We start from the raw sequence: 27,811 nt of genomic DNA on the forward strand, positions 1-27,811 counted from the left end.
ACTTCGAGGTGTGGGACTGGGGAGCTCACTCTTTTCTCTTTTTCTGATTATTTCACTGCGCTGCTGTTAGAGTTCTGACTCCTCCTCCCATGCTTTTTTTCCCCTTTCCCTCCTCTTTCTTTGCATTCCTCCTTTAAACCACATCTCTTTCCTGCCTCCCTCCTCTGAGTATTACTTGCTAACCCCGCACTCAACACGTGAGTAATAGCCGAGGAGGGAAGGTACAGGTTGGACTCACTACCAACTTTATAACCCTCAGTTTTAAACAGATCTCCCCTTAGAACCGCCCCGACTGACTTTTTACTTATCCTGCTTTTTTGATTTTACTGGAAATTACTATTAAAATTACGAGTATGAAGGTTACCAACAATGTTTTAGTTATTGAACCCAAATGAATAATGTTCATAGGCGTGAATATCCTGTATATGTCTATACATGTACCTTTTATTATTTGTTTGTTAACACATGTTCCTTTTTTCTTCTGTACATTGAAGGAATGAAAATACAAAAATAATGAATACATTTAAAAAAAAAAAAAATCATAATAAACTTTATGAATCCACCTTTAAGATAATTAAGTTGCACTTTTATTAATAGGAAAGACAGGTGAAAATAATAAGCTATTATACCACCAGACGTAATAGACCAAAACAATAAAACAAAATGGGCAAAAAATACATACAGTAATGTTATTGTGCTATTATTGTATTAATGAAATTTCAACTAATGTAATTCTACAACAATCAAATATCTGGATCAGCAGTAACCATATACAATAAGCAATTCTGATTCAATCACAAGGAAGTTACTGCAAGTTAGACCTAGGATAGCCCTAGGTCAATGTACATGCAGCTATGTTTCTTTAGGTCACACACATTGGCTAAATGAATACTGATTTTTTTGGTGCCATGGATGAAACATACATGCAAGTTCTCTGTTCAGTGCTACATCCATATGGTGATTTAGATTTACGGAATTCGGAGAACCCACTAACTGGCCTAAATTGAATCGAAATGCAATTTGGCCAAAACTAATGCACGAATCTACAAAATATTGCACTTGGGCTCCAACTGTTAAGTTAGTTTCTATTATTTAACATGCAGCCAAATGCCTGGTGAAAAGCTGATTTTAGATTATTCGAAGATTCAGGCTCATGAACATATATTTATTATACTTAGACCTGAGTGAGTTGAAAACTGCGCGTGCACGTGTATTCCCGTTATAAAGAGCAAATGTTATTTTACATGCACGGCATGTCGAGTGAACGAATATCTGCACTTTTTTTCTTTTTGTTTAATTAACAGATCATTACAGCTCTGTGACTCCTGCCTATTCCCATCCAGCTGCAAAGACACAGACATACCGGCCTCTGTCTAAAAGTATTTCTGACAACGGCACGGATATATTTCGAGTTTCATCTCCTTTGCCTCCTCCCCCCGTACCTGTGCCTCCTCCAGCTGTGCCTCTCCGTCCTCGAGAGCAGACCTCTCCTGAGAAGTAAGTGACATTAAATCTCACATTCATTTTCTCATCCACTTAGTGTTACATGAATAGTGTGACCTCGCTCATTCAGTGGCAGGGTCCATCAAAATTAGGGGGTTCAACATTATACTGCTAGGGATGCTGGTTTATGATGCAGGTACACTGGTGTACATCACACTGTAATGATGATGGACTGCAACATGTACCCAGTTTAATTACAGTGCTAGGTAATAATAAGCATCATAAATGGCATTATAATGGCACTGCTGTCTTTGGAATGATGGGCTATTAAAGCATCCCCATAATGACATCCTCACTTTAAATAACATTTTAATGCTGACAATCGTGGTGTGAATTCTGAATTTAGAGACTGTGATTCAGAGCTTTCAGTGATAACCATTAGCCGGCCCTGTTGAATATATTACATGCATTATGCTTTCACTGGCCTTTTCTTTTTCTAAATCTATGGAATATCATTAATATGCGTGTCCCACGGCACTCCTACTGCTTCACAACAAATGAAAAACTGTGGGTGGAGTGGGCGTTACGTGGGTTGGATTGTAGAACATTCTATCTCAACATCACAGCGTAACCTTGCAATTTATCGTTTATTGAAAGCTGGTTATGCATTTTCTTATTCAATGCAGTAATTATCAAGTAGTTTGGATGAGGAACTATAACTTGAAGTCCGGTTTACATTAGGCCTTTGCAATGCATTCATAGCTGTCCTATTTAAATGGTAGCTCATGTGTTTTGTTATCTTGTATAATCCTGTAAGATGCTGGGTGCTGAGAGCAATTCTAAATAAATTAATATGCCTGGCAGCTTCAGTCTGTTCCATGCTGCAATAAAATATTTAGAGGTTTCTCCAGCACAGTGCTAGCTGTGGGATAGGTTAAGAGCAATAGTAGGCAAGGGACATGGTGTCTACAGCTGCTACCTGTTTTGGTAGATTTAAACTAACTCATATAGACTATTTGGTGACCGTAATCTTTGGCTTATGTCAGGTTATACCATACTGTAACACACAAATTGAATCTAGCAGGGAGCGGAAATATAAACTGGTGTGAATATAACAATTACCAGTCATTCTCGTGTTTCATATCGCTGAGCCTTTCTTCACCAGTATTCATCACCTTCCCCTGTCCTTCAGAAAATACAGGAACAGTTTGTCATGTTTCCAGGTTTGCTCGAACATAAGAGCCAGCCAAGGTAACAGGTGGCAGAAAAGAATTGCTATGTACCCTGCAATAAATGATTGCCATGCCTCTATAGTTAAAGATACAAACCGCAGATTACACATTACTTACTTATCAATTTTCAAAATAATCTGTTATGTGTAGTAAGACTCTTTATAGATAATGGCTAGCGACGCGTACACTGATCTGCTGCATTAAAACCACATGACTAATATTGTGTAGGTCATCCTCGTTCTGCAAAAAAATGCTCTGAAGCGTTGAGGCATGGACTCCACAAGACCTCAAAATGTGTCCAATGATATCTGGTAAACTTTGCCACCAAAATTTTCTTTTAGTCTCAATCGCATTTCATCCGAAATTCTGCCATTATTTTAATTTCAGAATTTAATTTGGACAAATTATATTCCAAACTGTGTCACGAGCTGTGGCTTCATTTTGCAGCCTTTTAGTAGATAACTCCCTAAATTGGGTACCCTTATGGGATTGACATATTTAAGAGTACCATGTTAGGGAGCTGTTAAGTAGATATTTCCTTTTTGGTATTCTAATGGCAATCCCACAAGTATAAGGGAGCTATCTGCTAAAAAGCTGAAAGACCAAATCACAAAAGTCCTTCCTTTCTTAATTTTGGTCTTAAAGACAACTTTATGAATGTGAAGTAAAAAATACTTCGTATTAGCAAATAAGGGAGGTTAAATCCTCCCACCTGCCCCTACCTGCTGTGCTGTGAGTAGAGGCAGGTCTACTGAACAGTCATAATAAAAGTTTGATGACAGAGTCACTATTTTAATGAATCCAATGAAGGGGGACCTGACTTTATGGATTTTTATTTGGCCTTTTTGGGGGATGAAAAATATTATGTACATATTTTGCCATACACTGATTTCCCACCATTTGGCTCACAGATAGTGATAAAAGTAACCATTAGGGAGAAAAAGAGGAACATCAGTAAAATAGTTCTTTATATATATTATGTATATTTATCAAATATATAAAATATAAATATGGCTTTTTATTTACCTACTGCTCCTCCCCCACTCCTTCTTTTGGTCACTTCTGATTTGATCTGGGAATACAATCAACATGTAGTGTCTGTTGCCTTGCCATTAATTATCTGGTTTTCCCATCAGTCTTGTCTCTATTTTTTTTTTTTTGGCACAAAGGGCGGAACTTTAAATCCCAAAGCTAACCCATCTCACTAATCGTTTGCTCTGTTGTACGTCCATATGGCACTTTGGAGATACAGAACTTGGCCGAACTGCTAAATTCAGACAAATTGCAATTCGGCCAAAACGTAATGCACAAGTCTACTCTACATTAAGAATAAGATAAAGCAAATATTCATTTTTTTTTTTCAATAGCTTGGACAGAGAGGGAGAACTCATTCTCAAATTGATAAATAAGTTTCATAAAAAAAAAAATATATATATATATATATATATATATTTAATGATTTATACATATACCCTTTCACTATACAGCATTAATATTAATCACAATTGCTATTTATTGGTAATAACATTATGTGGATTTTCCTTCTTCAAGGAATGAATGGGAACCACCTGACAGAAAAGTAGACACACGCAAATTTCGTTCTGAACCAAGAAGTATCTTTGAATATGAGCCTGGAAAATCATCCATCCTTGAGCATGAAAGACCGGTAAGAATATAGCCCAAACTAGCAAGTTCTTCAGGTTCTTCAGATCCGTTATTCCACCATGATATACTTTACCTCGGCCATGTAGCTTACCCAATAAGTTAAGATAACAATAACTCCTGTTTGCACCTAGAATGCAGTGAAATTCAGTACAAGTATTTGTACAGATGTCAGGAACTATTGTCATGGCAGCATAAGGAAAAGATGTTTACATCATACCTGCTACAAAACAGAAAATACATAATTTATAGAACATACTCATTGGTAAATAATACAAATTGGGCCGAGGCAACCAGTAGACATTAGCATAGCAAAGCAAATGTTTTCTTTAATCATTTATCTTTGGTGCCTTTGTGCGTTGCCAAGCAGGTGTCTGATTCCTTATTGGTAAATAGTAATCACCTTGCATTATAAATGCCACTTTATGGCACAAAGTATCTAGCAGCTTTTATATATGAGTAGATGAACACATACATGTAGTTGTGTTATCATATCTAAAAAAACAGGGAGATCTGTCATTCTTTAAAGGTTCAAGTTGGACATCAAATTATTTCATTGCTTTTTGCCAGCACAATCACCAGCAGACACATACATTAAAATATATATTCTAGCTTTCTTCTGTAATAGCTACAAGTTTAATGAGCCTTGCCCTACATGCTACTATGTAACGCTATTATGCTCTAAAGCAGCTGCATATCATGCATTGTGGTATGCATAGCAAGAGGATGCTGATCCGAATGGATCTGTTTCAGTGATTATATTGTTGTTTGTTGTAAATTTTGTTGTTCTACTGCAATGGAACTTAAATAAGTAAAACCATACATTTTCTTTTATGCTAAATTGTACTTTGAAAAGATACCTTGGAATTATGTTGTAACAAGTGCACTAGTGCATGACATCACAGGTATTTTGAGGCCATAGGGCATACAGAAAATACTTATTATATCAAACTACATTTTTGTTGACTTATTTTTATTGTTGTATTTTATTTTCTTCTTTCCCTGGCAAGTAATTCAGTGAGGTTTACTCAGGACCTACAGTTAACCACAACCACAACTAGCCTGTTGCCTCATATGAACAATTCCTTTTGATACTTTGCCAGGGAGATAAATACGAATTTATTGCTAGATAAAATTGTCACGTTTTGTGACATGTCTTGCTTAATAATTGGCTGTCGGTTTCATCTATAAAAGTATCTTTTTAAGATTCCACTAATGAGTGAAAAAACATTTTACATTTTCATGTGAAGTAATCTGTAAAATTTCTGTAAAGATTTGGGTTTAGCGAACATTAGCATTTGTTTCTTTGTAGAGATATCCTGGATTGTAATGTTTACCTTTAAATGTCAAACTCTTGATGTGTAGGGTTTTATAAAATGAGTTGTAATCACTTCACTGTCAACAGCAAATGGGCCCATTTAACTAAAGATCCAGTAATTAACTGCATTATTTTCCCATCATCAGTCATGCCTAACTGCTGATCTGTTTATGCAACATAATTTACAGGGTTTTAAACTATTTTATATAAGTATTATTATTTCAAGCACACGTAGCGGAAATCTTTACTCACAATGGGAAAAAAGTGATCCATTCTAGGTGCGAATTGGTCTGATGTGCACTTGGTCGAAGCCAAAATTACTATAAAAAGGCTTCGCATTGGATTTGCTTACTGCACTGACACAGTGAAACACATACAAGTTTTCCTTTAAAAGTAAAAATATATAGTCACCAAAACAACTTTAGCTTAATGAAGCGGTTTTAGTGTATAGGTCATGCTCTGCAGTCTCACTGCTCAATTCTCTGCCATTTAGGAATTAAATCACTGAGTTTGTCTACACCTCCTTGCATGTGCCTTGCTAAAGACTTCCTGTAAAGAGTCCTCTAATGTTTATACTTTATTGTAAATTATGTTTAATTTAGAATCTCTTATCTCCTACTCTGTTAATAGCTTGCTATACCCGGCAGGAACCTCCTGTGTGTAATTAAAGTTCGATTTACATTGCAGGAGATAAAAACTTTTAAAGCAAGTTACATCTTATTGAAAGTGAAACCATTTTTTTAATGCAGGATGTGTGTCGTAGCCAGGGGTGGTGTGGCTATGGCTGCATAAACAAAAAAACAAACAAAATTGATTTAACTCATAAACGACAGAGAATTGATCAATGATGTTGCAGGGGTAGTCTCTATATACTATAACTGCTTCATTAAGCTAACGTTATTTTGGTGACTACCGTGTCCCTTTAAGTACTTACATTTTCTGAAAGTTTTTGTAGTAGTCAAAAGAAAGAACTGAAAAGATATGAGGGTCAGCCAAAAAAAAAAAAAAAGTTACAAAGGTTAAATATAGTCTGTATAAAAATTCAACAATAGCTTGCTTGAGTAGAATTATATTATGGAAGAAAAAAACGTAAACATTTGCCTGATGCAATTAATAAAACTGATACTTTCTGAAGTGTTTTGCTGAACACTCTGCAGTTTAGTTGTTACATTAGAAGGAAGACTATTACCGTACTTCATTGTCTGATAGTAAATTATTTTATTCATTATTTAGGTGTAATGAGAGACGTATCCATTCATAAATTCTAGCACATAAGTGCTATTGCAATATAAGTTATATGATGATTTTATTTTTGCAGTTTGTTACAATTGTCCGATCATACCTTTTACCTTCGTTATTACCATCAAAGATAACTAGTTGGCAATAATGGATTATAGAATGGGCTGCCATCAGTTCTCTCTCCCTTGATATTTTGCTAGCCATAGCATAATTAGCAATATGTATTTCCATGCTAATTCAAATTAACCCATGGCTAACTGTGCGTGGAGAAATCCTAATCTTAACATATTTTCTCTGGCCTTTGCAAAAAGAAAAAAAAAACACCAGTGAAGTTCATAACTTTAAAGGGAAAGTATATAAGCAAAAAATGCAGTTATTGTTTTCATTATAATATTTGTTGAAAGAAATATGCACAACTATTTCCTAAGCACCAAAACATACCTTTACCCTTTTCGCTGAGCACTTGCTTCCTTGTTGGCGCTGAGTCCCCAATCAAATGCTAAGAGTTAAGAGGACACTGCTAGAGAATTAAATCGCATGAGAGCCAAGAGCAGGAATTTTGACAACAGGGCATAAATACCAGTCAAGATACTGGCACACTATACAGGGATTGCAACACCTTGTCCTAAAGCAGCTTTGAACTGCATCTGCTATGGTGCATTACTGGCTCTGCATAATGTGAGTCACAGTCAACAGCAGCTAGAGTGACAAAGGTTATATACCAGTAGTAAGGTAATAGATGTGTATGTTTCCATCAGCTAAAATATCTCACATTGACTTTCAGAGGTTTTTTTTTTCCCCATATTAAATTCAACTTATGTGGGAAATACCTTGATTAAAGGTATAGAGCAGCCTGTCATAGCAGGCGTGCCGTGTTTTTATAAGTCACAAATTACCTAGGAATGTTGCCAAGTGATATTTGCTGTAGTCACTGCATAAACACTACACCTCAAATGAATCTAGCATTGTAGCATTGTGGGGCCACCTCTAGCACATAAATCGCACAACATATGTAATGATTTCCCCAGAGTCCCTGGGCTAGGTAAATGAAGCTGTTAGTTGTGGGATTTGTCATGTTGGCCTGCATACCACATAAATCTGGGATTCTGGAATTGAACCTGTTCTCACAAAGATTGATTTTATTGCATTAAACTGATACAGCTATGTGCGCTCTGTTTCAATTTGCAGACAAAATGTATGCTGGCTACAAAGACTTAATCGTTTTTGCTGTGTATCTGCTTTCGTAACATCCTTTTGAGCTTAAAATTTGATTAATTTTCCTTTATTCGGTGCATCATGATCTACATACACTATTCAGCATTCGTGGTTACAGTACAATACTGCAGAGGGGCCATCGATGTAAGATCGGAAATGACCGAACATTGGATTTTTTTTATAGTACAATCAGTATATGAGATACTCTGTATAAGCCCATTGCAAAACTACAAGAAAATCTCAGATCCTGTATACTCACACATATTGTAATGTTGCTTAGATTGTTTGGGTTTCCTATACCCCGTATAATCAAATTGCAATAACACAGGGATTTTATGCTTATCCCTTCCATATATAGATGTTGTTAAGGAGGTGTTGAGAATTTACATATCCTCCTTACTCATATGCTCATTAACAGGGAAAATAACATAAGCTTTTTTTTTTTTTTTTAAACAGGAACAAGTAGAGCAAGTGTTATTTTCTTGCATTGCATAGTAGACCCATATTACATGCTGTGCCATCTGCAGTATGGATATATTTCACAATAATGAGAAGTTTGTGCCCAGCAAGTAAACCTAAACGAGGAGCTTGAGTATATTTAATAAATCTGTCCGTTTTAAATCCGGTGATATTACATGTGTTTTAAAGATCCTGTTTGGTGTTATTCATGATAATTTCCTTTTACAGTCTCTTCGTAGAAGTCTGTTAATAAAGGGGTAGAATTGTAGCTTTAATATAAAGATTTACTGTGAGCTCCAAGCTCTGCTGAGTGTACCCAAACTCCTTTTTAGAGAATCTTGCTGCATGCTATTTTTACTAATAATTATTTCCAAAGACCTAGAACAATTTCTCCGGTCTTGTAAAGCGTGTACATATGAGATAGGTATACTTGATTTAAATGCGTTTACACAGCTGCGTTACTATAACAATACAAGTGCTGCTCTAATGTTACTTGGACTGCGTGTGCTGATTGTTTGTGATTTTTATTGCTGTGTTTTGCCGTGTTATCTTTCAGTTGCTTACTGGGTCACTTTGTTTTCTGATATTTAGCCCCCCACAATATTGGGAGTTGTATTTTAGTTTTTGTTTTTTTACAGTGGAATACTGAAAACTGAGCTTAAACTTCCCGAATCCTTGATATATGGTAAACTTAGCAGTGCTTTAAAAAATAAATAAATCAATAAATAAATATATATATATATATATATATATCTATAAATGTGAGTATGTATATTTGTTTTAATTGTTTTTACATACATTTTTAATGTATTAAAGAAATATAACAATTAAAATTACAGCCTGGAGTGTTTTTTTATTTTATTTTTTGAACAGCTTTATGACTTTGCATACCCTGACTTTGTTTTATGTGTTTGCAGTTTTTCCGACTTTTTCTGTCCTATAGTGATTGTCTTATCAATACTAGCGTTTTTGTCCTACGCTTGATTTTAATGTTGCTCTGTTTTGACTTCTAATGCCTTCAATATTGCTCCATATTCGACTATGCCTGTTTTAGTTTGTATGGCCTGCTATAGGAGAAAACATGTTTAAGAATGAAAGATGCTGGAAACTCCTTTACTCCTTTCCCCCTCTACAGTTCATTTTTGAAGAACAAAATAGCACCTTATTACTCAAAGGCATAACAGACTTTTAGCAAATTGCACAGGTAGTTAGATTACAGAACACATCAGTACCAATGATAACTACAGAGATTATTCACCAGCAGAGTGCATGAAAGCCAGCTCCAGTAGACCTGACAAAAACTGGATATACCCAATGTTCTGTTTGCTTAGCAACACAAAACACGATATAATTCCAGATGTTGCTTTACGTCACCGCTTCAGTCATCATATGTGGGGTTGATAGATGAGACATGAGGATAAAGCTGACTATGGAAAAGATGTCAGGAGAGAAACAATTTTAGAATGTGCAATTGTCCCATGGTAGTGAAAAGTCCATTTTGGAGGCAAATTGATTTACCTTACCTCCTCCACCAAAGATATTCATGGCACGCAAGATAGCTCTAATTACCAGCTCACAAGCGATCAGTCTCTCTCTCCCTCCCACTTGGACAGGTTGGCAAGAGGTGGGATCTGTGGGGATGTCCCTTATCATAGTTCCTATGGGGCAGCTATCAGAAAAAAAACATACATCAGAGCTTCAGTCTTGTGTTTTACCATCAGGAAGAATATATTTGCCAGACAAGAGGACACTCTCACCAGAGGCCTGTCTTTTTATATTTGCTTTGTTCTTTCCCTAGAAAGTGTTTGTTATTTTTAATTTTAATCATTTTTATTCTTAGTTGGTTATCTTTTAACGATTGTTTTGCCCATGTTCTACACCTTCTCTTAATAGGTTTTATCTTCCCTTGCACCTACCCTCCCAATCTTTGTGTCATCACTTCCCTCCTCTTCGTTTTGGCGTGTTTGCTTTTATAATTAAAAATGGCTTCTCCACTTTTTCTTAGTCTTCCTTTTCATTCCCTCCTCCTTCCCTTCCGCTCCAGAATGACCGCATAGATCCAGATGAGATAGATTTAGAAAATGAACCATGGTATAAATTCTTTTCAGAGCTGGAGTTTGGACATCCGGTAAGTGAGGTTAGGTACTAACATTTGACAGTAGGAAATTCTAATTCTGAGATGCCTATGACATTCATTGTACAGAATGTTGTATTAACTCCCACTGTGCGTGCTAAAGTAGACTGAGATTATGCTTGTAGATTTCAAATTATCATTGTCAATCTATGATGATGGTAATTCACTTTTATTTTTTATAACATGTTCTTGTATTCCTAAAACTGAAAGTTTTTGTAATGTTCTCCGATACTTGGGTCGGGAAGCTTTAATCCTTTTAAGTGTAAAAAGAACCCCTGGCCTACAGGAGCATGTAAGTGTTAACCATGTGCAGTTAGTTTCTTCGGCAAACCGAATGCATTTCTATAAAAATAAGTCTGTCATTGAAATTCAGTTCTATGCCACTTGTGTGTCTGCTCACTGGACTATATTTCTTTATTCAAGAAGAGCTAAAAGTGTTAAAGGAACACTACAGTGCCAGGAAAACAAACTTGTTTTCCTGGCACTATATGGTCATTAGGTCCCCCCCACCCCCTCCCCCTCACAGTGAGAATCGCGGAAGTGCCTCTACCGGACGTCAGTGAGACAGCCACTAGAGGCTGGATTAACCCTCAGTGAAACATAGCCGCTTCTCTGAAACTGCTATGTTTTCAGCTGCAGAGGGACCTGGCACCTAGGCCACTTCATTGAGCTGAAGTGGTCTGGGTGCCTATAGTGGTCCTTTAACTTACCCCTAGCACTCTCAGTGCCATCCAGTTGGATTCTGCATTGTACAGCCAGGCTGCAAAGGAGGGAAAAAAAGATTTCACACAAACACAGGAGATGGCTCCAAAACACTCTTTGCACCATACCCACTACAATAAGCTGTGGAGGTTATGGTACTTACAGTGCTCCTTTAAAAAAAAAATGTATAATACTGATAGCTCTAATAGACAAATATAGTTGGTATATAAAAATATATAAACCATGCTTCTTAAAAGAGCGTGTTGAGTATAGGTTCTAGAATAGGTCACTAAATATTAATATGCTAACGATACTTGCAGAACTGTTGTGTAACATATCTAATTTTATAGTCTTATTACTAGGCTAGAGAATGTATTAATGGAACACTGTGGTGGTTAATACAGATAACATAGCATTACCATGCAGTTGTTGCTTATAATTTTGCACGCACATTGTGAAATTATTATCCAGAAGTGTAATTGTACTGATTACACTTGGTGCAGATATCTTACTTCTGTTACTGCATATACAAAATAAGGTGTTTGTACATGCAGTTGTTCTTTTTTGTTTGTTTGTTGATTTGAAAATGGTTAAGTATAACTTGTGGCTGAATACATTAGCTCACTCTTATAGGGAGACTTTTTTAGTTTCCTTTTGATTCCTCTATCCCTCGCCATAATAAATGCAATATTGATTGAATAATTAACTAAGCTGAGATGTGCAACCTCCACTGTTCTGGGATCTGTGCTCCCTTGGCACGGCGCTTGTTGAGGTGCTTTACGTGTGGAGAGTGTAGCCTCTTTATTAATTAATAAAAGTGCTGATTTCAATAGACCTGGCACTTAACTCTGTTATACCTCTGCGGCTGTCAAACAGACAGGAAGTGTTTCTTCAAGAGGCAAGTGCTTGCCCACACCGCCTGTCTGTGAAAGATTTCCCAATGAGCTGTAATGAAGTCTATGAGTGTCTCCACATACATGGCTTCTCTACAACACACCTTTTACCGGGCATTCCCCATCATAGATGAGAAAGATTGTGTCAGGGAAGAGATGGAGAGTTTGCAGTAGCTGCAGATATTCGATCTGAGGCTATTACAAGTTAGGATTTCATAACCCTCACAAAGAAATCACGCAAAATTAAACAAATAATTTTGGAGTATACTAAATGGTTATTTTATTTATTTCAATGGAGTGTTCCTTTAATTGCTTAGAGCTCAGGTCCTTTTTAGCTGAAACATTTTGAACAATGATAGAGAGTCTTCTCATGACAAATCAAACACACTTCAGATTCTAGGATTTCATTTGTGGGTTGCCCAGATATGTAAAAAGTTCACGTGTAAAATTAGCTTTAGGTTAGTGGATTTTATCCCTTATTTGTTAGAACTGGGTTCTGCTTTCATTCTGTCAAAACAGATGGAAAACACCACAAGCAGAGCTTATTAATTAGACATGTAGCAGCCATCCTGCCATGCGTTCCATCCGCTATCTATAATATGAGCTTCTTGCTCTCTGTGGAATTTTAGTTTATTAATATGTTGAGCATTTCATTAAAGTACATTTAAAGGGACACTCCAGGCACCCAGACAACTTCTGCCCATTGGAGTGGTCCGGGTGCCAACTCCCACTACCCATAACCCTGCAAGTGTAATTATTGCAGTTTTCATAAACGGCAATATTTACATTGCAGGGTTAACTCCTCCTCTAGTGGCTGTCTACTAGACCCTAAACCACCGCCGAGGGACATCAATGGTAGTCTCAGGTAAGTCACTGAAGGGTTTTTCACCCCTTCAGCAACATGGGATGGGGGGTGGGAGGGAGAGGGGGCCTGCAGTGCCAGGAAAATGATTTGTTTTCCTGGCACTGGAGTGTCCCTTTAAGAAAATTCTGGGTGAAGCCATACTGTGTTCATTCTAGAATATATCTCATTCTATTAGATTTAGTCTCTGCATTCAGTTTCTTGCATGGAACCTTGTCCTCTGCACAGTTGAAATCACTTGAACTAATATTTTGTTCACAGAAAAATATACATTTTGACTGTGAGGCCTTTCCTGTGTCATTTTTTAACACGACTAAATACTTTTATTCAAAATGTTTTTAATTCTGTCAGTGTGGCAAATGGTTGTCGCTTATTCCCCTGGCACTCCATAAAGTAACTCACAATTTTTAGAAGAGGGGTGGACAAAAGGTAGATCCACAGCTACTGTAGACTGTCAAGCCCAATCATTTGCCAACATTGGAACTGTAGTTCAAGCACCGATGGCAACCTATCTTTTGGCCACTCCTTGTAGAAGATGTTGCTGTTAGACCTTCACTAATCGTTTCCAGTGTCATTTGCCTGCATACCTTCAGATCTCATGTATTTTCCTCCATCTCATTTCCTTACCTTTACATTTTTGTTCTGTCTGCCACCAGCCTCCTAAAAAACTATTGGATTATGTTCAAGAAAGTCCCCCTCGTGTGTCTACTGAGGTAAATGAAATCTTCTTCCTTGATTGCATGGTTTGCGTGGTGAAAAATAAATGAATATGTACTTGTGTGTTTTGGGGCTAAATAACCACCTTGCGAGCCAGCTGTTCTTCATCTAGTTGTTTATTTTTTTCATGAGTACCTATTGTTAGTCCATTGCTCTGGATGCAAAATAATGGAGTACTGCAATATATTTTAATACTTTCTTTATTGGACAAATGGCAGCTAGTATACACATTTCTCTCTCCCTTCGGCTATGATCTCCTCCGCCCATCAATATATTTTATTTCTCTTGTCCTTGATCAGGGATGATTCACAGGTTGGTGTATGTTCGTGTTTTTTTTTGTTTTTGTGTTTCTTGCTTTGATTTGTCTCTGTTTTTCTAACGCTTACTCAGACTTGAATTATGGAATTAATTTCAGTCATAAGATATGATCTCAATTAAATATATGCACACTAGAAAATGTCAACCTCCTAAAATGTGATGGATATAGAGAGATATACACGAACACTGTCAGAACCCTTCCATTTAATGTCAATATTTCCATCTGAAAGCTGCCTTTGTGAATAGTAAGTTGCCATCGCTGCAAGGCAATATAGGCCTGTACAATATTAGTATGTTGTTCATTTAAGTGGAATTTTTTTGGCGTAGAAAAAACACATTTAACACATAAGTTGTGATTTTTGCCAAATGAAAATCTGCACAGATTTCACTAGTAGGTGTTTGAGGTTTGGGGGCAGCAAAACCTACAGTAAGATTCACATATTATGCAAATACATATTCATTCCTCTCTGGGTTCTGTAAAATTCTAATAAACAGAATTATCACTTTCTCATTTCTGATGATTTAAAAGTTGTTTTTTTTTGTGTGTACTGGATTTAATACAATCAGTCCAGAAAATAATTGTCCACCAACAGCGATAGCCATTCCCATGCTATCCCTCCTATATAATTATCAGTATTTGTTTTAATGTCTTAAATGAAACCATGGATTATAGGATTGTGTGGATAGCATTTCTCCACAAAATATGCTGTGACAAAGCTCCAAAGAGTGGGAGAAATTCTGGTTGAATACAGTTAATAATATATTCTATATGAATGTGTGTGTGTGTATATACACATATGCAGGAGCTGCGGTGACATGGATTTATGCAGTAAACATATTTGTCATGAATGTGTTCCACTTACTTCCACTAATCTGTTTAGAAATCGCCCCTGTAATTTAGCCGTCTTTAATATAAATCAGCAAAGTTGCTGGCATTTCTGTATGAAAAACAAGATTGTTTCAGCTGACACCCACATATAGATTATCTGAGTCACACGAAGAAGGTATCCTAAACATTCTGCTATTTCAGCTAATGTTCCCCTTGTACCTGGCAGTGTCACACAAAGAATGTTTGTGAATACTGTACCTATCATTGTACACACAAGAACTGGATGTAGGTAGAAAGATGGGGTCATGGCTTGTTTTTAAACTGTCAACTTTTATCTTACATTCTCCTTTCAAATAATACTGCTTTTTGTTCTAGACCGTTCATATTTTGCTCTCTTGATATGCCATCAATATTTGGATAAGATTTAAATCTAGTTATAATAATATCTTAAGGTAAGGGCTGACTGTTGTGCTTGAAGTACATTTAAAAGGATCCTCCTATGATTCCTTTTACCTATATATTATTAGGTTGTCTGCTATTGTTAAAAAGACACTATATCCACAAGAACAAATTTAGGTTAAAGGAACTCTCCAGACTTCTAAAGCATTTTAGATTGCTGAAAGGATCTATGTGTGGAGTGTGTCATATTTTTTATTTTGCAAAAAGTGCAGATTTCAATAGAAATTGACACTTTTATAAATTAACTTTGTCACACACCCCTGGCTTTTAAGCAGACAACCGGTCCTGTTATTTCCTGATAGTTTAGCTCAATGGAGCTAAGCTCAAGCAGCAATTGCTTAGAGCACCTGCCTTAAAAATCTTTCTAAGTAAAGGAACACTATAGCGTTAGGAATACAAATATATATTCCTACCACTATAGAGCGGTGACAAGGACCCCGATCTGCGGCAAATAAATGGTTAATTAACCATTTATTTGCTTAACTTCGGCACCTCACCTCCTCCATCGACGTCCACTAACGAGTGGATCCGAATGCACATGTGTGGCCAGAGGCTTATGGGGATCCTACGGTGATCTTTTTTGACGCTGGACTCACAGAAGCGGCCTCTAGTGGCTGTCAAGGAGACAGCCACTAGAGGCTGGATTAACCCAGTAGTGTAAACATAGCAATTTCTCTGAAACTGCAGGATTAAAACTAGGGGGACCTGGCACCCAGACCACTTCATTGAGCTGAAGTGGTCTGGGTGCCTATAGTGGTTCTTTAAGCAGCGTTGAGAAGTCTGTGATTGGACAGCAACAGAAAGTCTGTGCAGGGCTAGAAGGGAAGGGTTTTCAAAGACTGCAGACAAGAGAACTGCAGGTTTTGCTAGCTGTTTTTAGATATACCGCCCAATAGAAAAAATGCTACTTAAATGCATGAATTTGATTTTGGGCATATCTACAAAACAGTGTTTTTTTTAAATAATTTTGTATTTGAGCAGTGGAGAGTTAAAATGGACACTATTGGCACCCAGACCACTTCCTCTCATTGAAGTGGTTTGGGTGCAGTGTCCCTGCCCCCCTTAGTCTTGCAATGTTAAACACTGGGTGCATTAGGACATGCAGCCTCTTTAAAAAAAATCCCCCAATGGAAAGCATTGATTCACTGCTCAAGTCTCAGTGCTTAATTATCTGCCATTTAGGGGTTAAACCCCTTTTGTTTCTGTTTATGCAGCCCTAGGCACACCTCCCTTGGCTGTGACTCACACTGCCTCTATGAAAAAAATGGGTTTTAGTTTAATCAGATTTTTTTTTTTTTTTTTTTAAATCTTTCTTTTATTATGGCATTTGCGTTATGGGGTACAGAACATAAAGAGGGGGTACTGTGGGGTAACCTGAGTAATTGTCAGCAAGATGGTACACAATACATCCCTAAGAAAGACTGCCAAATTTTTTTGTTTTTTGTGGGCGTCATGTAAACATAATAATACAAGCTTGGTTAATATAATGATTAGAAGAACAAGAATAAGAATAATTGGTGCTTAACAGTGGGAATCCAATGATTAAATAAGAACATACAGGCTGAACTGTACAGGCTAAAGCTGGCCTATGGAGACTGAATTAAAACAATGTGAACAACAGTAGTCAAAAGTATTCTAGCCCAGCAGTGGGATGCACAGTAATAGCAATGAATGCAGTGTAAATATGCAGGAAGACCCGTGTAGTGTTTACAGTTTGGTTGGTAGCATAGTATCTCGTAGAATAATGTTAACCTCCGCTCAGGGCACCGCTTATCATACTAGTCTTAAGACATATTTTCAGTAACATATAAATGTGTTAAATCTAAAGCAGACCCATCGAGTAGCTATTGCCTAACCTATAATGCATTTACAAGAGCCTGCTGCTCAGTGTGTAGGGTGCTAGCCTAGACATACATATACTATATAATTGTGTCATGGTTATAGCAGAGTAACGTAACACATGGCAAGGCTGTTTTTGTGCTAGAGTGCGTAGCATTTGCAGAGTCTAAGATATCGTGTGTGAGACCCGCTATGCTGTGGTATGAGGCCATGTAACTGCGTTAGGGCAGGCGGGTATACTATGCTCATAAGGTACGAGATCTGCAGAAGTACACTGTTTAGGCTAACTGGCTTAGGCATTGTTTTAGCATATTACTTGCGTGTCAGGGAACCTCATAAGGTCATGCTAAACTGGTCAACGGAGGTAAGGTACAGGAGCAAACATAAGGAATTCAATAGACTTTGTTCAAAATTTACGTCCCAAGTCCTAGCTAAGCGCTAGTCATATCGCCAGGCTGTAGCTGACATGTCCGTTAGTGTCTATCAATGGAATCAGCCCACTCCGCGGGGTATGAGAGCTGCTCGGTTGCCGGCGGCTCGTCTGCTGTGGCTCGGGATGGTGGCCTCGTGGAGCTGTGCCAAGTCGGAGGTCCATTCCGGTCTGCAGATATGCCTTCTCCGATGGTAAGGACGACTGATTTTCGTCGACGCTGCGGTGTCGCCGTGCTCAGGGGTCGTCTGTCTTCGGCCTGAGGCCTTAGTAGGCGCTCGTGCCCTTTTGCCATTGATCCCATCAACAGGATCGTGGGCCCAGGGTTCCGCCGGATTCCGATCTTCTCCCTGGGTGTATGGCAGGCTATGGAGGAGTTCCTCCTGATGAGCGCCCAGCTCAGATGAAGGACGAACGGTCCCAGCAGCAGCTTCAGCCGCTCGGTAGGTGCGTCTTGTGGGTATACCAGTGCTTCGCATCCGGTGTGTCTCCGGATTAGTTTGGCCTGATCGGTGGCTGGATATCGGGGGTGTTTGCGGCGCTCTGCCTCGCAAGCCTGGTGTGCGGTTCAGTCTCTGGAGATCGTTTGTAGGCGGGCGTTGCTTTGTTGTGTTCCTCTTAAATAGGGAGGCAGTTAGGTGAGCTCCGGGCTCTTTACAAGCCTTTGCCATGGCTCGGGGCGGTTTCCGCCTGCTCATTTGCAGCCGTCGGAGGAATGAGAGCCTCCTGCTTCGTCGCCATCTTAGGGCTTTCTTCCCGGCTTGGGCCGAGGATGTCCGCCGTGGGGCTGTTTGCAGCTGAGGGGGTGAGTGTAATCGATGCTGACCTTGTTCGATCCGATACCTCCTTTCCTCCAGCTTAATCCAGAAATTCTCTAATATTTTGTCTAGCCTGTACATCAAGTCTGCCTGGTCTTCAACGGGGTCAGGGTGCCGCGTGGCTGACGCCATGTTTAGAAAGTCATTAGCTGTCTCTGTGGGTTCGGCGGCTGTTTCCCCTGTCTCCAGCATGTCAGTACAGGCCCCTCGATGTGGACCGGGATCACCCCCGCCGGTCCAGAGGGGGGGGTAACGGGGCACCATCATGTTAGCGTGGGCCTTTGGGCAGCACCGGTCTGGGAGATCGGCCGCCTCTCCCGTCCGGTTCCCTCTAGGCCGCATGTTTCAGGGTTTGCTGTGGCGGTGATTCGTCGGATCTCCTACCTCCACCGGGTGATGTACCCCTTACAGGGAGTATGCTGATCGCTTTGTAGGTTTTAGATGAGGTTAGAAATGCTTATTTTGTTAGATTTGGAGAGGAGCTCGAGCATTACACGTCTCTCCACCATGGCAGTCAGGCCCCGCCCCCTTTAGTTTAATCAGATTTTAACTTTTTTTTAGAAGGCTTTATCTCCTGCACTCTAATTTGAACTTGAATCACACACAGGAAGCTCCTGCAGGGTCTAGAAGGCTATTAACAGAGCAGGAGATGATACATTCTAAATTTAACAGAATGTGCAATAAAGGTTATACATTATAAATCACTTTACAGTAAGTCACATGCCATGCAGGGAGGTGTAAATGAGGCGATTTAACTCCTAAATGACAGACAATTGAGCAGTGAGACTGCAGGGGCAGGATTATACACCAAAATGGCTTCATTAATCTAAAGTTGTTTTGGTGATTATAGTGCCCCTTTAATTATTTCACAAATGCTAGTCAGGCAGCAGACTGCCACAGTGCTCTATTAATGCAATACAATGCAATGGCAGAGCTATGGACCCAAGAAGAGTCTTGTGGGCAAATACTAGGGGAGTTATTGAGAGAAGAAATAAAGCTGAAGTACAAGCTGGTGTGAGATGTTGAGTAGACTTAAGTTGAGCATGAGGAATGAGGTTGGATGGAAAGAAAAAGACGATCTTAAAAATATTGCCAAAGAAGTCAAAGAAGGGAGGGGGGTTGCTGGTGATTTGAGAAACCAGTTTGCAAGGTTTGGTTCAGAGTATTCTAGTATCAAATATTAGTGATTTGGATCTTTATTTTTGTAAGTTTATTTTTCAATTCTTTATTTCATTTTCTAAACAGTTGGGCATTGAATTATCATTTTCTTCTTCTTACCATCCTCAAACCAATGGTGCGGCTGAGCGAGCCAACCAATCGCTAAAACAATGTTTTATTAATGGCGCTCAGGGGAACTGGTCTGATTTGTTACCACGGGCCGAATTTGCCAGAAATAATGCTACCCATGACTCATCTGAACATAGTCCATTTTTTGTTAACTACGGTCGTCATCCTACTATCCTCCCTGCAGTATTTTCTGACACTGCTATTCCCACTCTGGATGACCATCTCACATGTATTCGTGAGACTTGGACTAAGGTCCACACAGCTCTAGAAACAGCTACGGCTCATTTCAAACAGCATGCTGATAGAAGGCAGGGTGCCAACTCTGTTTACCAGGTGGATGACAGGGTATTGCTCTCCACATGGAATATTAAACTCAAAGTCCCTAGTATCAAGTTTGCACCCAGGTTTATTGGTCCCTTTTGAATTATTCGTAAGATTAATCCTGTTTCTTATTCTCTGGCTCTCCCTGCCTCGCTCCGTATTCCTAATACGTTTTATGTATCCCTACTTAAGCCTCTTATCTGTAACAGGTATACCACCCCTTCAGACAGACGCCTTAAAAAAATTAACTTCCCCAGCGAACGCGGCTTTCCCATGGATGCCGGCTGCTGTAAAAGCAATAAAAGATATAGCCCTGCCTCCAGCAGGGTAAGAGGTCACACAGACGTGTGTGTGCGGCCACACAAAGAGAGCACATACATGTTCTGGAGTCAGGTGATCCCTGCCCATCAATGAATTATAGGGAAGGGCTATAAAAGCCCATTTCTTTATTTCTTCTTTGCCCTTTCGTGGTTTCCACTAGCTAGTGTGTTCCTGATTGCGCTTTTCTGGTATTTGAATTTGGCTTCGTTTTGACTTCCCTGATTTCTGGTATCCTTGACTTCTGGCCTTCCTCATCGTTGTCTCATTCTGTTTCCCTGACCTCAGCAAGTATTTTGACTATTCTGTGGTATGTCCGGTTAGACGTTACCCTTGGTCCTAGATGTGATACTATTCTGCATGCTGGATCAACCATAATCCTGACAGTAAGTAACAGATTGGAGTGCTCTCTATTCCCAGCATGATAGGGTTAATTGGTGGAAGTCAGCCCTTTCAGGTGAATGTAATTAACTTGCACTAGTGGTTTAAAAGGTCAGCCTCTGAAGGCATCAGAGAGTCTAACAGATGGGAGAGAGGAGGTAGTTAAGCCTGAGACCCTAAGACTCTAAAGCAAGCATGTCAAACTCGAGGTCCACAAGGACCGTCTTTGCGGCCCACCGAGCCGCAAGTGAATGCTCAGTGTTATAGCAGAGTAGGCACCTGCTTTCCCCATTTTGCAGGTGCCTACTCTGGTAATACTTACCCGGCCGGGGAAGAGGGCCAGCGAGGGAGCTCAGTGTTCCTGAAGTGAAGCCGGGCGCCGGAATATTCCGGCACTGTGCATCACTAAACCGCGCGTGGGAGCAGGAAGGACTCCAGGGAGATGCCCCATCAGCTCCATAAGGTAAGGAGCAATAAGGAAACGTATGTGTGTGTCTGTCTGTGAGTATGTGTCTCTGTCAGCGAGTATGTGTGTGTCTGTGTCAGCGAGTGTGTTTGTGTGTCTGTCAGCGAGTGTGTTTGTGTGTCTGTCAGCGAGTGTGTTTGTGTGTCTGTCAGCGAGTGTGTTTGTGTGTCGGTCAGCGAGTGTGTTTGTGTGTCGGTCAGCGAGTATGTGTGTGTCGGTCAGCGAGTATGTGTGTGTCGGTCAGCGAGTATGTGTGTGTCGGTCAGCGAGTATGTGTGTGTCGGTCAGCGAGTATGTGTGTGTCGGTCAGCGAGTGTGTGTGTCGGTCAGCGAGTATGTGTGTGTCGGTCAGCGAGTATGTGTGTGTCGGTCAGTGAGTGTGTGTGTGTGTGTCGGTCAGCGAGTGTGTGTGTGTGTCGGTCAGCGAGTGTGTGTGTGTGTCGGTCAGCGAGTGTGTGTGTGTGTCGGTCAGCGAGTGTGTGTGTGTGTCGGTCAGCGAGTGTGTGTGTGTGTCGGTCAGCGAGTGTGTGTGTGTGTCGGTCAGCGAGTGTGTGTGTGTGTCGGTCAGCGAGTGTGTGTGTGTGTCGGTCAGCGAGTGTGTGTGTCGGTCAGCGAGTGTGTGTGTGTGTCGGTCAGCGAGTGTGTGTGTGTCGGTCAGTGAGTGTGTGTGTGTGTCGGTCAGCGAGTGTGTGTGTGTGTCGGTCAGCGAGTGTGTGTGTGTGTCGGTCAGCGAGTGTGTGTGTGTGTCGGTCAGCGAGTGTGTGTGTGTGTCGGTCAGCGAGTGTGTGTGTGTCGGTCAGCGAGTGTGTGTGTGTGTCGGTCAGCGAGTGTGTGTGTGTGTCGGTCAGCGAGTGTGTGTGTGTGCCGGTCAGCGAGTGTGAGTGTGTGTGTGTGTCGGTCAGCGAGTGTGAGTGTGTGTGTGTGTCGGTCAGCGAGTGTGTGTGTGTGTCTGTCAGCGAGTGTGTGTGTGTGTCGGTCAGCGAGTGTGTGTGTGTGTCGGTCAGCGAGTGTGTGTGTGTGTCGGTCAGCGAGTGTGAGTGTGTGTGTGCCGGTCAGCGAGTGTGAGTGTGTGTGTGTGCCGGTCAGCGAGTGTGAGTGTGTGTGTGTGTCGGTCAGCGAGTGTGTGTGTGTCGGTCAGCGAGTGTGTGTGTGTCGGTCAGCGAGTGTGTGTGTCTGTATGTGTGTGTGTCAGCGGGAGGATCAGATTTGGCACAGGGTGGTAGAGGGGGGCTGGGATTTAGTAGAGGGGGTGCTGTGGTTTAGTAGAGGGGGATGCTGGGGGGTTTATACTGTACTTTTAAAAATAAGCCTACGTTTCTATGAAAATGTACGTGTTTTTTTGTTTGTTTGTTTTTTTGCGGCCCACCTAAACTTAAACCTTGTTTATGTGGCCCGATCCAGACTTTGAGTTTGACATGCTTGCTCTAAAGGAAAGGGTACTGTGTAAGTGCTGTGTTTAAATTGTGTAAAACTGGGAACTGGATTAGCTGGCCAGTTGGATAGTTAGGAATACTGCTGTTTTGTAAGTCTCCAAGTTGGAGTAGGATTTATTTTCTTTTTGTTTTATTTATTTCTGTGAAGCACATCATTGGATAACCTGTAGAAAGTCTCTTGACAGACTTAAAAAAAAAAAGTACACCTTCTGACTCAATAGCTTGTAGAATCACCTTGATCAGCAGTAACTTAAAGTAATCGTTTTTTGTGTGACTTTGCTTCAGTTCATTGAGGTTTGCTGGCATTTGTTTATGGACAGCTCTCCTAAGGTCCCGCCACAGCAATTCAATCGGGTTGACGTCTGGACTTTGACTGGGCCTTTTTAACACCTTGATTTTTGTTTTAAGCCATTCTGTTGTAGATTTGCTGGGGTGCTTGGGATCATTGCCCTATTGCATGACTCCATTTCAGCTAAGCTTGGGCTGTCGGACAGATGACCTTACGTTGACTTTAGAATAGTGTCTGTGTGTATTGTACAGATTGATTGGTTGTTCTGTAAAACCCTGTGGGCTGTACTGTGGTTGTGGATTGGGAATAAAAGAGGCTATATGTGCCAGGACAGTCAGATTCTGCTTAACCCTCAAAACGAAGTGTCGTCTCGTTATTCGGGGAATTGGATTGTATGCTGACTGCCAGGAGTGTAAACCTTTCGTATGGTTTTTCCTGTTCAGCTGTTTCCAGGATTCGTGTAGTTTGCAGTTCGGGAGATTGGTGCTTACAGTAGCTGCCAGTGCATCTGGAAAGGGGAATATCGCCTAAACGTTTTTTAACCTCTGGTGAGCAAAACGGTCTGTTACAATACTGTCATGAACTTAACATGCTTACTGAGACCTGTAGAGTCGGAGATGTAATTGTTTTTTTGCAATTTCTCTGAGCATTGCATGGTCTGACCTTAAGGTAAATTTGCTAGGACATCCACCCCTGGAAAGATTGGCAGCTGTCTTGAATGTTTTCCACTTTTGAATGATCTTTCTCACTGTAGAATGAGGGACTTTAAATTATTTGGAAATTACCTTATAACGGTGGGCAGCAACAATATCTTCTCTAAGATCATTGCTGGTGTCTTTTCTGCTTGATATTGTGTTAAGACACACCTGAGTATTCCAGACCAGGAAACTGCTAAAACTTTTACTTCATTCCAGGGGTCAGACTGCTGATGATCAATTAATTGCATGATTTTGCTATTACATGACGAAAAGTCATGATTTTATTAAAGACACGGAGGCGAGTATTGCATATCCCTTTCTTTACTGTTGACAAATAGCAGCAAAGGAAACAAACAGAATGAAAAAAGAATGAACATGTGATAACATAGGCCCCTCCCCCTCAGGTCCCAGTATAACAGGCAGCACTTCCCTTCCATTTCCCTCTTTCTGCAGATGCGACCAAAGAACAATGTCCATAACTAGAGTAATGCGAGAATAAAGTCCCAAGGTAATAACAGAAAAAACCGAGGAGGAAGAACATCACAAACTGGGAAGTGTGGCCGTAGAATCCATAGGACCGATGGAGGACAGCGGGAGGAGACCAATAAACTGGACCCTTGCTAGACGTCTTGCCAGATTAAGCTGTGGAGATATAAAGGACAGGAGCCAACAGGTTAAAGTCGATACTTGTAACTAGTTACAAGGTTACACCAGTGAGAACAAAGACCCTTGTATATACAATCCCACAAAACAATCAATGTTAACATATCCAGTAATATTGAAAACAACAAGTATAAGGACGGCCCCACTTACCGTCCCAAACTATAACATGTGGTGTATCGTGGTATGAGTAATTTGGGTGGGGAGATATATACTTACCAGCGTGAGAGTAACAAAAAAAAAAAAGGGTGGGGCAATACTCGCCTCCGTGTCTTTAATAAAATCATGACTTTTCGTCATGTAATAGCAAAATCATGCAATTTTATAACAAGACACGGAGGCTCATATTGCAAGTTTAAAGCTGATCCATTATTACAGCGAATGTGTGTGGGGCCGGCCGAAAGTAGAATTCGCGGAAGGTAGATTCCCTAGACCAATCAGCTGTTCTCATAATGTCTTCCAGGCGGGCGCCCGCAGACATCATAGAAGAGGCCGAAGCCCCTCGTACTGAGTGGGCGCCGAACACTGTAGTGTCAATGCCCGCTTGGGCCAGCAGCCATTTCACCCAGCGTGATAAGGTAGTGCTGGAAACTGGGTGAAAAGGGGGGCGGAAAGATAAGAACAACTGACGGGAGGCAGTAGATCGGTGTGGTTCGGTGCGAGATTCGTATTCACGAAGGCAGGTCACTGGGCATAGCGAAGGAGAGGCAGGGAAACTAGGGTAGGATACCGCCTTGATTGAAGTCTTAGTGCGTCTGCTGATGTTAAAAGTTACCCCGTCCGGGGTGTATGACTTGGCATCGACGTCCAGTGCATTGACATCCGAGACTCTCTTGCATGAGATGAGACAGAGCAGGCACACCAATTTGGCCGACAGCTGTTTGAGGGAGAGTCCTGCGTTAGCGGGCCAGGATGAGAGGAAAGCCAATACAACTGAAACATCCCAGGTCGTGGAGTAGCGGGGCCTGGGTGGCCTTGAAAATCTAGAGCCCTTGACGAGTCGGCACACTAGAGGGTGTTGTCCCGCGGGGCGGCCCTCGAAGCCTTGGTGAATCGCCGAGATAGCGGAACGGTAAAGGTTAATGGTCCTGTAAGCCTTACCGGCTTCGAAGAGAGACGTCAGGAACTGCAGGATCGTTGTTACAGGGGCCGAAACGGGATCCTCGTTCCGAGCCATGCACCAGCTAGCCCAAGCTCGCCAAGCTGACCCATATGCCCGTCTAGTGCCGGGAGCCCACGCTGCAGCCAATAAGAGTCTAGTTGCGTCCGAAACTCCTTGGATTTCCCAGGGTCCCCGGAGATTCGCCACGCCAGAAGTGGGAGAGAGCCCTCCAGCCGGAGGGGGTGATAGCGACCCGTCGGGTCTTGTAGCAGGTCGTGGCGACCCGGCAGGAGTCGAGGATAGTCCAACGTCATCTCGAGCATTTGGGGAAACCAAGACTGCGTCTCCCAGAATGGGGTGACCATGACTAGCTCCGCCCGGTGTTTGCGGGTCTGCAGGAGTGAGCGAGGGATCATGGAAAATGGGGGAAAGGCATAGAGGAGGCCTTCCTTCCACTCTTGTAGGAAGGCATCCACTGCCTCCGCCATTGGGTCCGGCCTCCAGCTGAAGAAGCGTGGGAGTTGGGAATTGAGCCGGGAGGCGAAAAGGTCTATGGTAAATGGTCCCCAGAGAGATGATATGTTGGAGAACACCTTCCTGGCTAATCTCCAGTCGCTGGTGTCTGAAAGATAACGTGAACCCCAGTCCGCTTGGACGTTGTGCAGACCAGGTAAGTATTCTGCGTAGACCATCAGGTTCCGTTCCAGGCAGAATTCCCAAAAATCTTTTGCCAACCTGGCCAGGACCGCCGACTGTGTACCACCCAGGTGGTTGACATATCTCACCGCCGAAACATTGTCCATGCGGAGCCGAATACATGATAGGGCACGGTCCTTGGCGAAGCTGCGGATGGCGAAGGAGCCTGCCAGAAGCTCCAGGGCATTGATATGTAGTCGGGCTTCGGACTCCGACCACCGGCCCCCAGTTGAGATGCCCTCGCAGTGGGCTCCCCAACCGTGTAGACTCGCATCCGAGTCGATCGTGAATTCCGGCGTTAAGCCGAAGATGGCTTTGCCATTCCACGCAGACAGGTTGAGAATCCACCATCGCAACTCGTCTTTCGTCTCGTTGTCCAGAGAGACTAGGTCTGCGTAGGATGCCCCGGCTCTTAGGTGAGCGATCTTTAGGCGCTGTAGCGCTCGGTAGTGGAGTGGGCCTGGGAACACGGCCTGGATTGAAGAGGCCAGTAGGCCTATGAGGCGTGCCAATTGGCGTAAGGTGAGCTGGGGTCGGATAAGGGCCCTGCGCAATTCTTTGCGGATGGATCGAATCTTGGATATCGGGAGACTCAGCGTCGCTGCCCCCGAATCCACTTGGAAACCTAGAAATTCCAAGCGGGTGGCGGGGGTCAGGCATGACTTCTCCCAGTTGATTATGAAACCTAAGCGTGACAGGAGGTTTATGGCTAGTCGTAGATGTGAGAGGAGGGTGGAGCGCTCCTGAGCCATGAGCAGAATATCGTCTAGGTAGACGATTAGCCGAACTCCTCGACTGCGTAGCCAGGCCATAACGGGCCGTAGAAGTTTCGTGAAACACCACGGGGCTGAGGATAGGCCAAAGGGCAGACAGGTGAATCGCCATGTTTCGTGTCGCCAGTAAAAGCGTAGGAGGTCCCGAGAGGCCTCTGCTATTGGCACTGTCAGGTACGCGTCTTTTAGGTCTAGTTTCGCTAGCCAGTCTCCGTGGAGGAGGAGATCCCTTAGCAGGTGAATACCCTCCATTTTGAAATGGCGGTACCTGACTACGGCATTGAGGGGGCGCAAATTTATGACTGGCCTCAATTGGCCGCCTTTCTTTTCCACTAGGAAGATATTGCTTATTACGCCCGCAGGGCTGGGGGGTGCTAGTTCGATAGCCCCTTTGAACTGGAGGGATGAAAGTTCTTCGTCGATCCGACCGCGATCCTGGATGGAAAAGCGGATCGGTCGAGGAGGGGGAATGTGTGTAGGGTGACAGGTGAGTTCTATATGGAAGCCCTGAATAGTGGCCAGTACCCAGGGATCTGAAGTGATTTGTGACCAGGCTGGGAAAAAATGTTGGAGTCTGCCCCCTATGTAACCCGGAGAAGAAATGTGTGGTAGAAGGCAACTCACCGTATGGTCGTCTGGAGTTTGGGTTACTCCGAAGGCCTCTGGATCGCCATTGACGTCCACGGGATGGAAAAAACATGGGGCGGGAGGTCTCCTGGTATTGGTGATATTGTTGAAAGGAGCCTCTTCCCGTGCCACGGGATTGGGGATAGTTGCGGCCGGACAGACGGCTCCTGATTCTGCCGGCCCTGGTAGAG

At 41.8% G+C, this 27,811-nt stretch overlaps 1 protein-coding gene across 19 annotated transcripts in view; it reads left to right on the forward strand.

Moving 5' to 3' along the window:
* The window catches only part of SORBS2 (sorbin and SH3 domain containing 2), a 293,640-nt gene that overhangs the window by 183,826 nt on the left and 82,003 nt on the right, over positions 1–27,811 (forward strand). For 14 of the 19 annotated variants that reach the window (XM_063458106.1, XM_063458107.1, XM_063458096.1 and 11 more), the window contains 4 exons: positions 1,305–1,497; positions 4,227–4,341; positions 10,613–10,696; positions 13,816–13,872. In XM_063458106.1, coding sequence (XP_063314176.1) covers positions 1,305–1,497; positions 4,227–4,341; positions 10,613–10,696; positions 13,816–13,872 — 449 coding nt within the window. The remainder of the gene's footprint in view (positions 1–1,304; positions 1,498–4,226; positions 4,342–10,612; positions 10,697–13,815; positions 13,873–27,811) is intronic. The other 5 variants (XM_063458108.1, XM_063458109.1, XM_063458103.1 and 2 more) reach the window with 1 other exon arrangement.

Source organism: Pelobates fuscus, chromosome 6 (assembly GCF_036172605.1).
Source record: "Pelobates fuscus isolate aPelFus1 chromosome 6, aPelFus1.pri, whole genome shotgun sequence".
Lineage (NCBI taxonomy): Eukaryota > Metazoa > Chordata > Amphibia > Anura > Pelobatidae > Pelobates > Pelobates fuscus.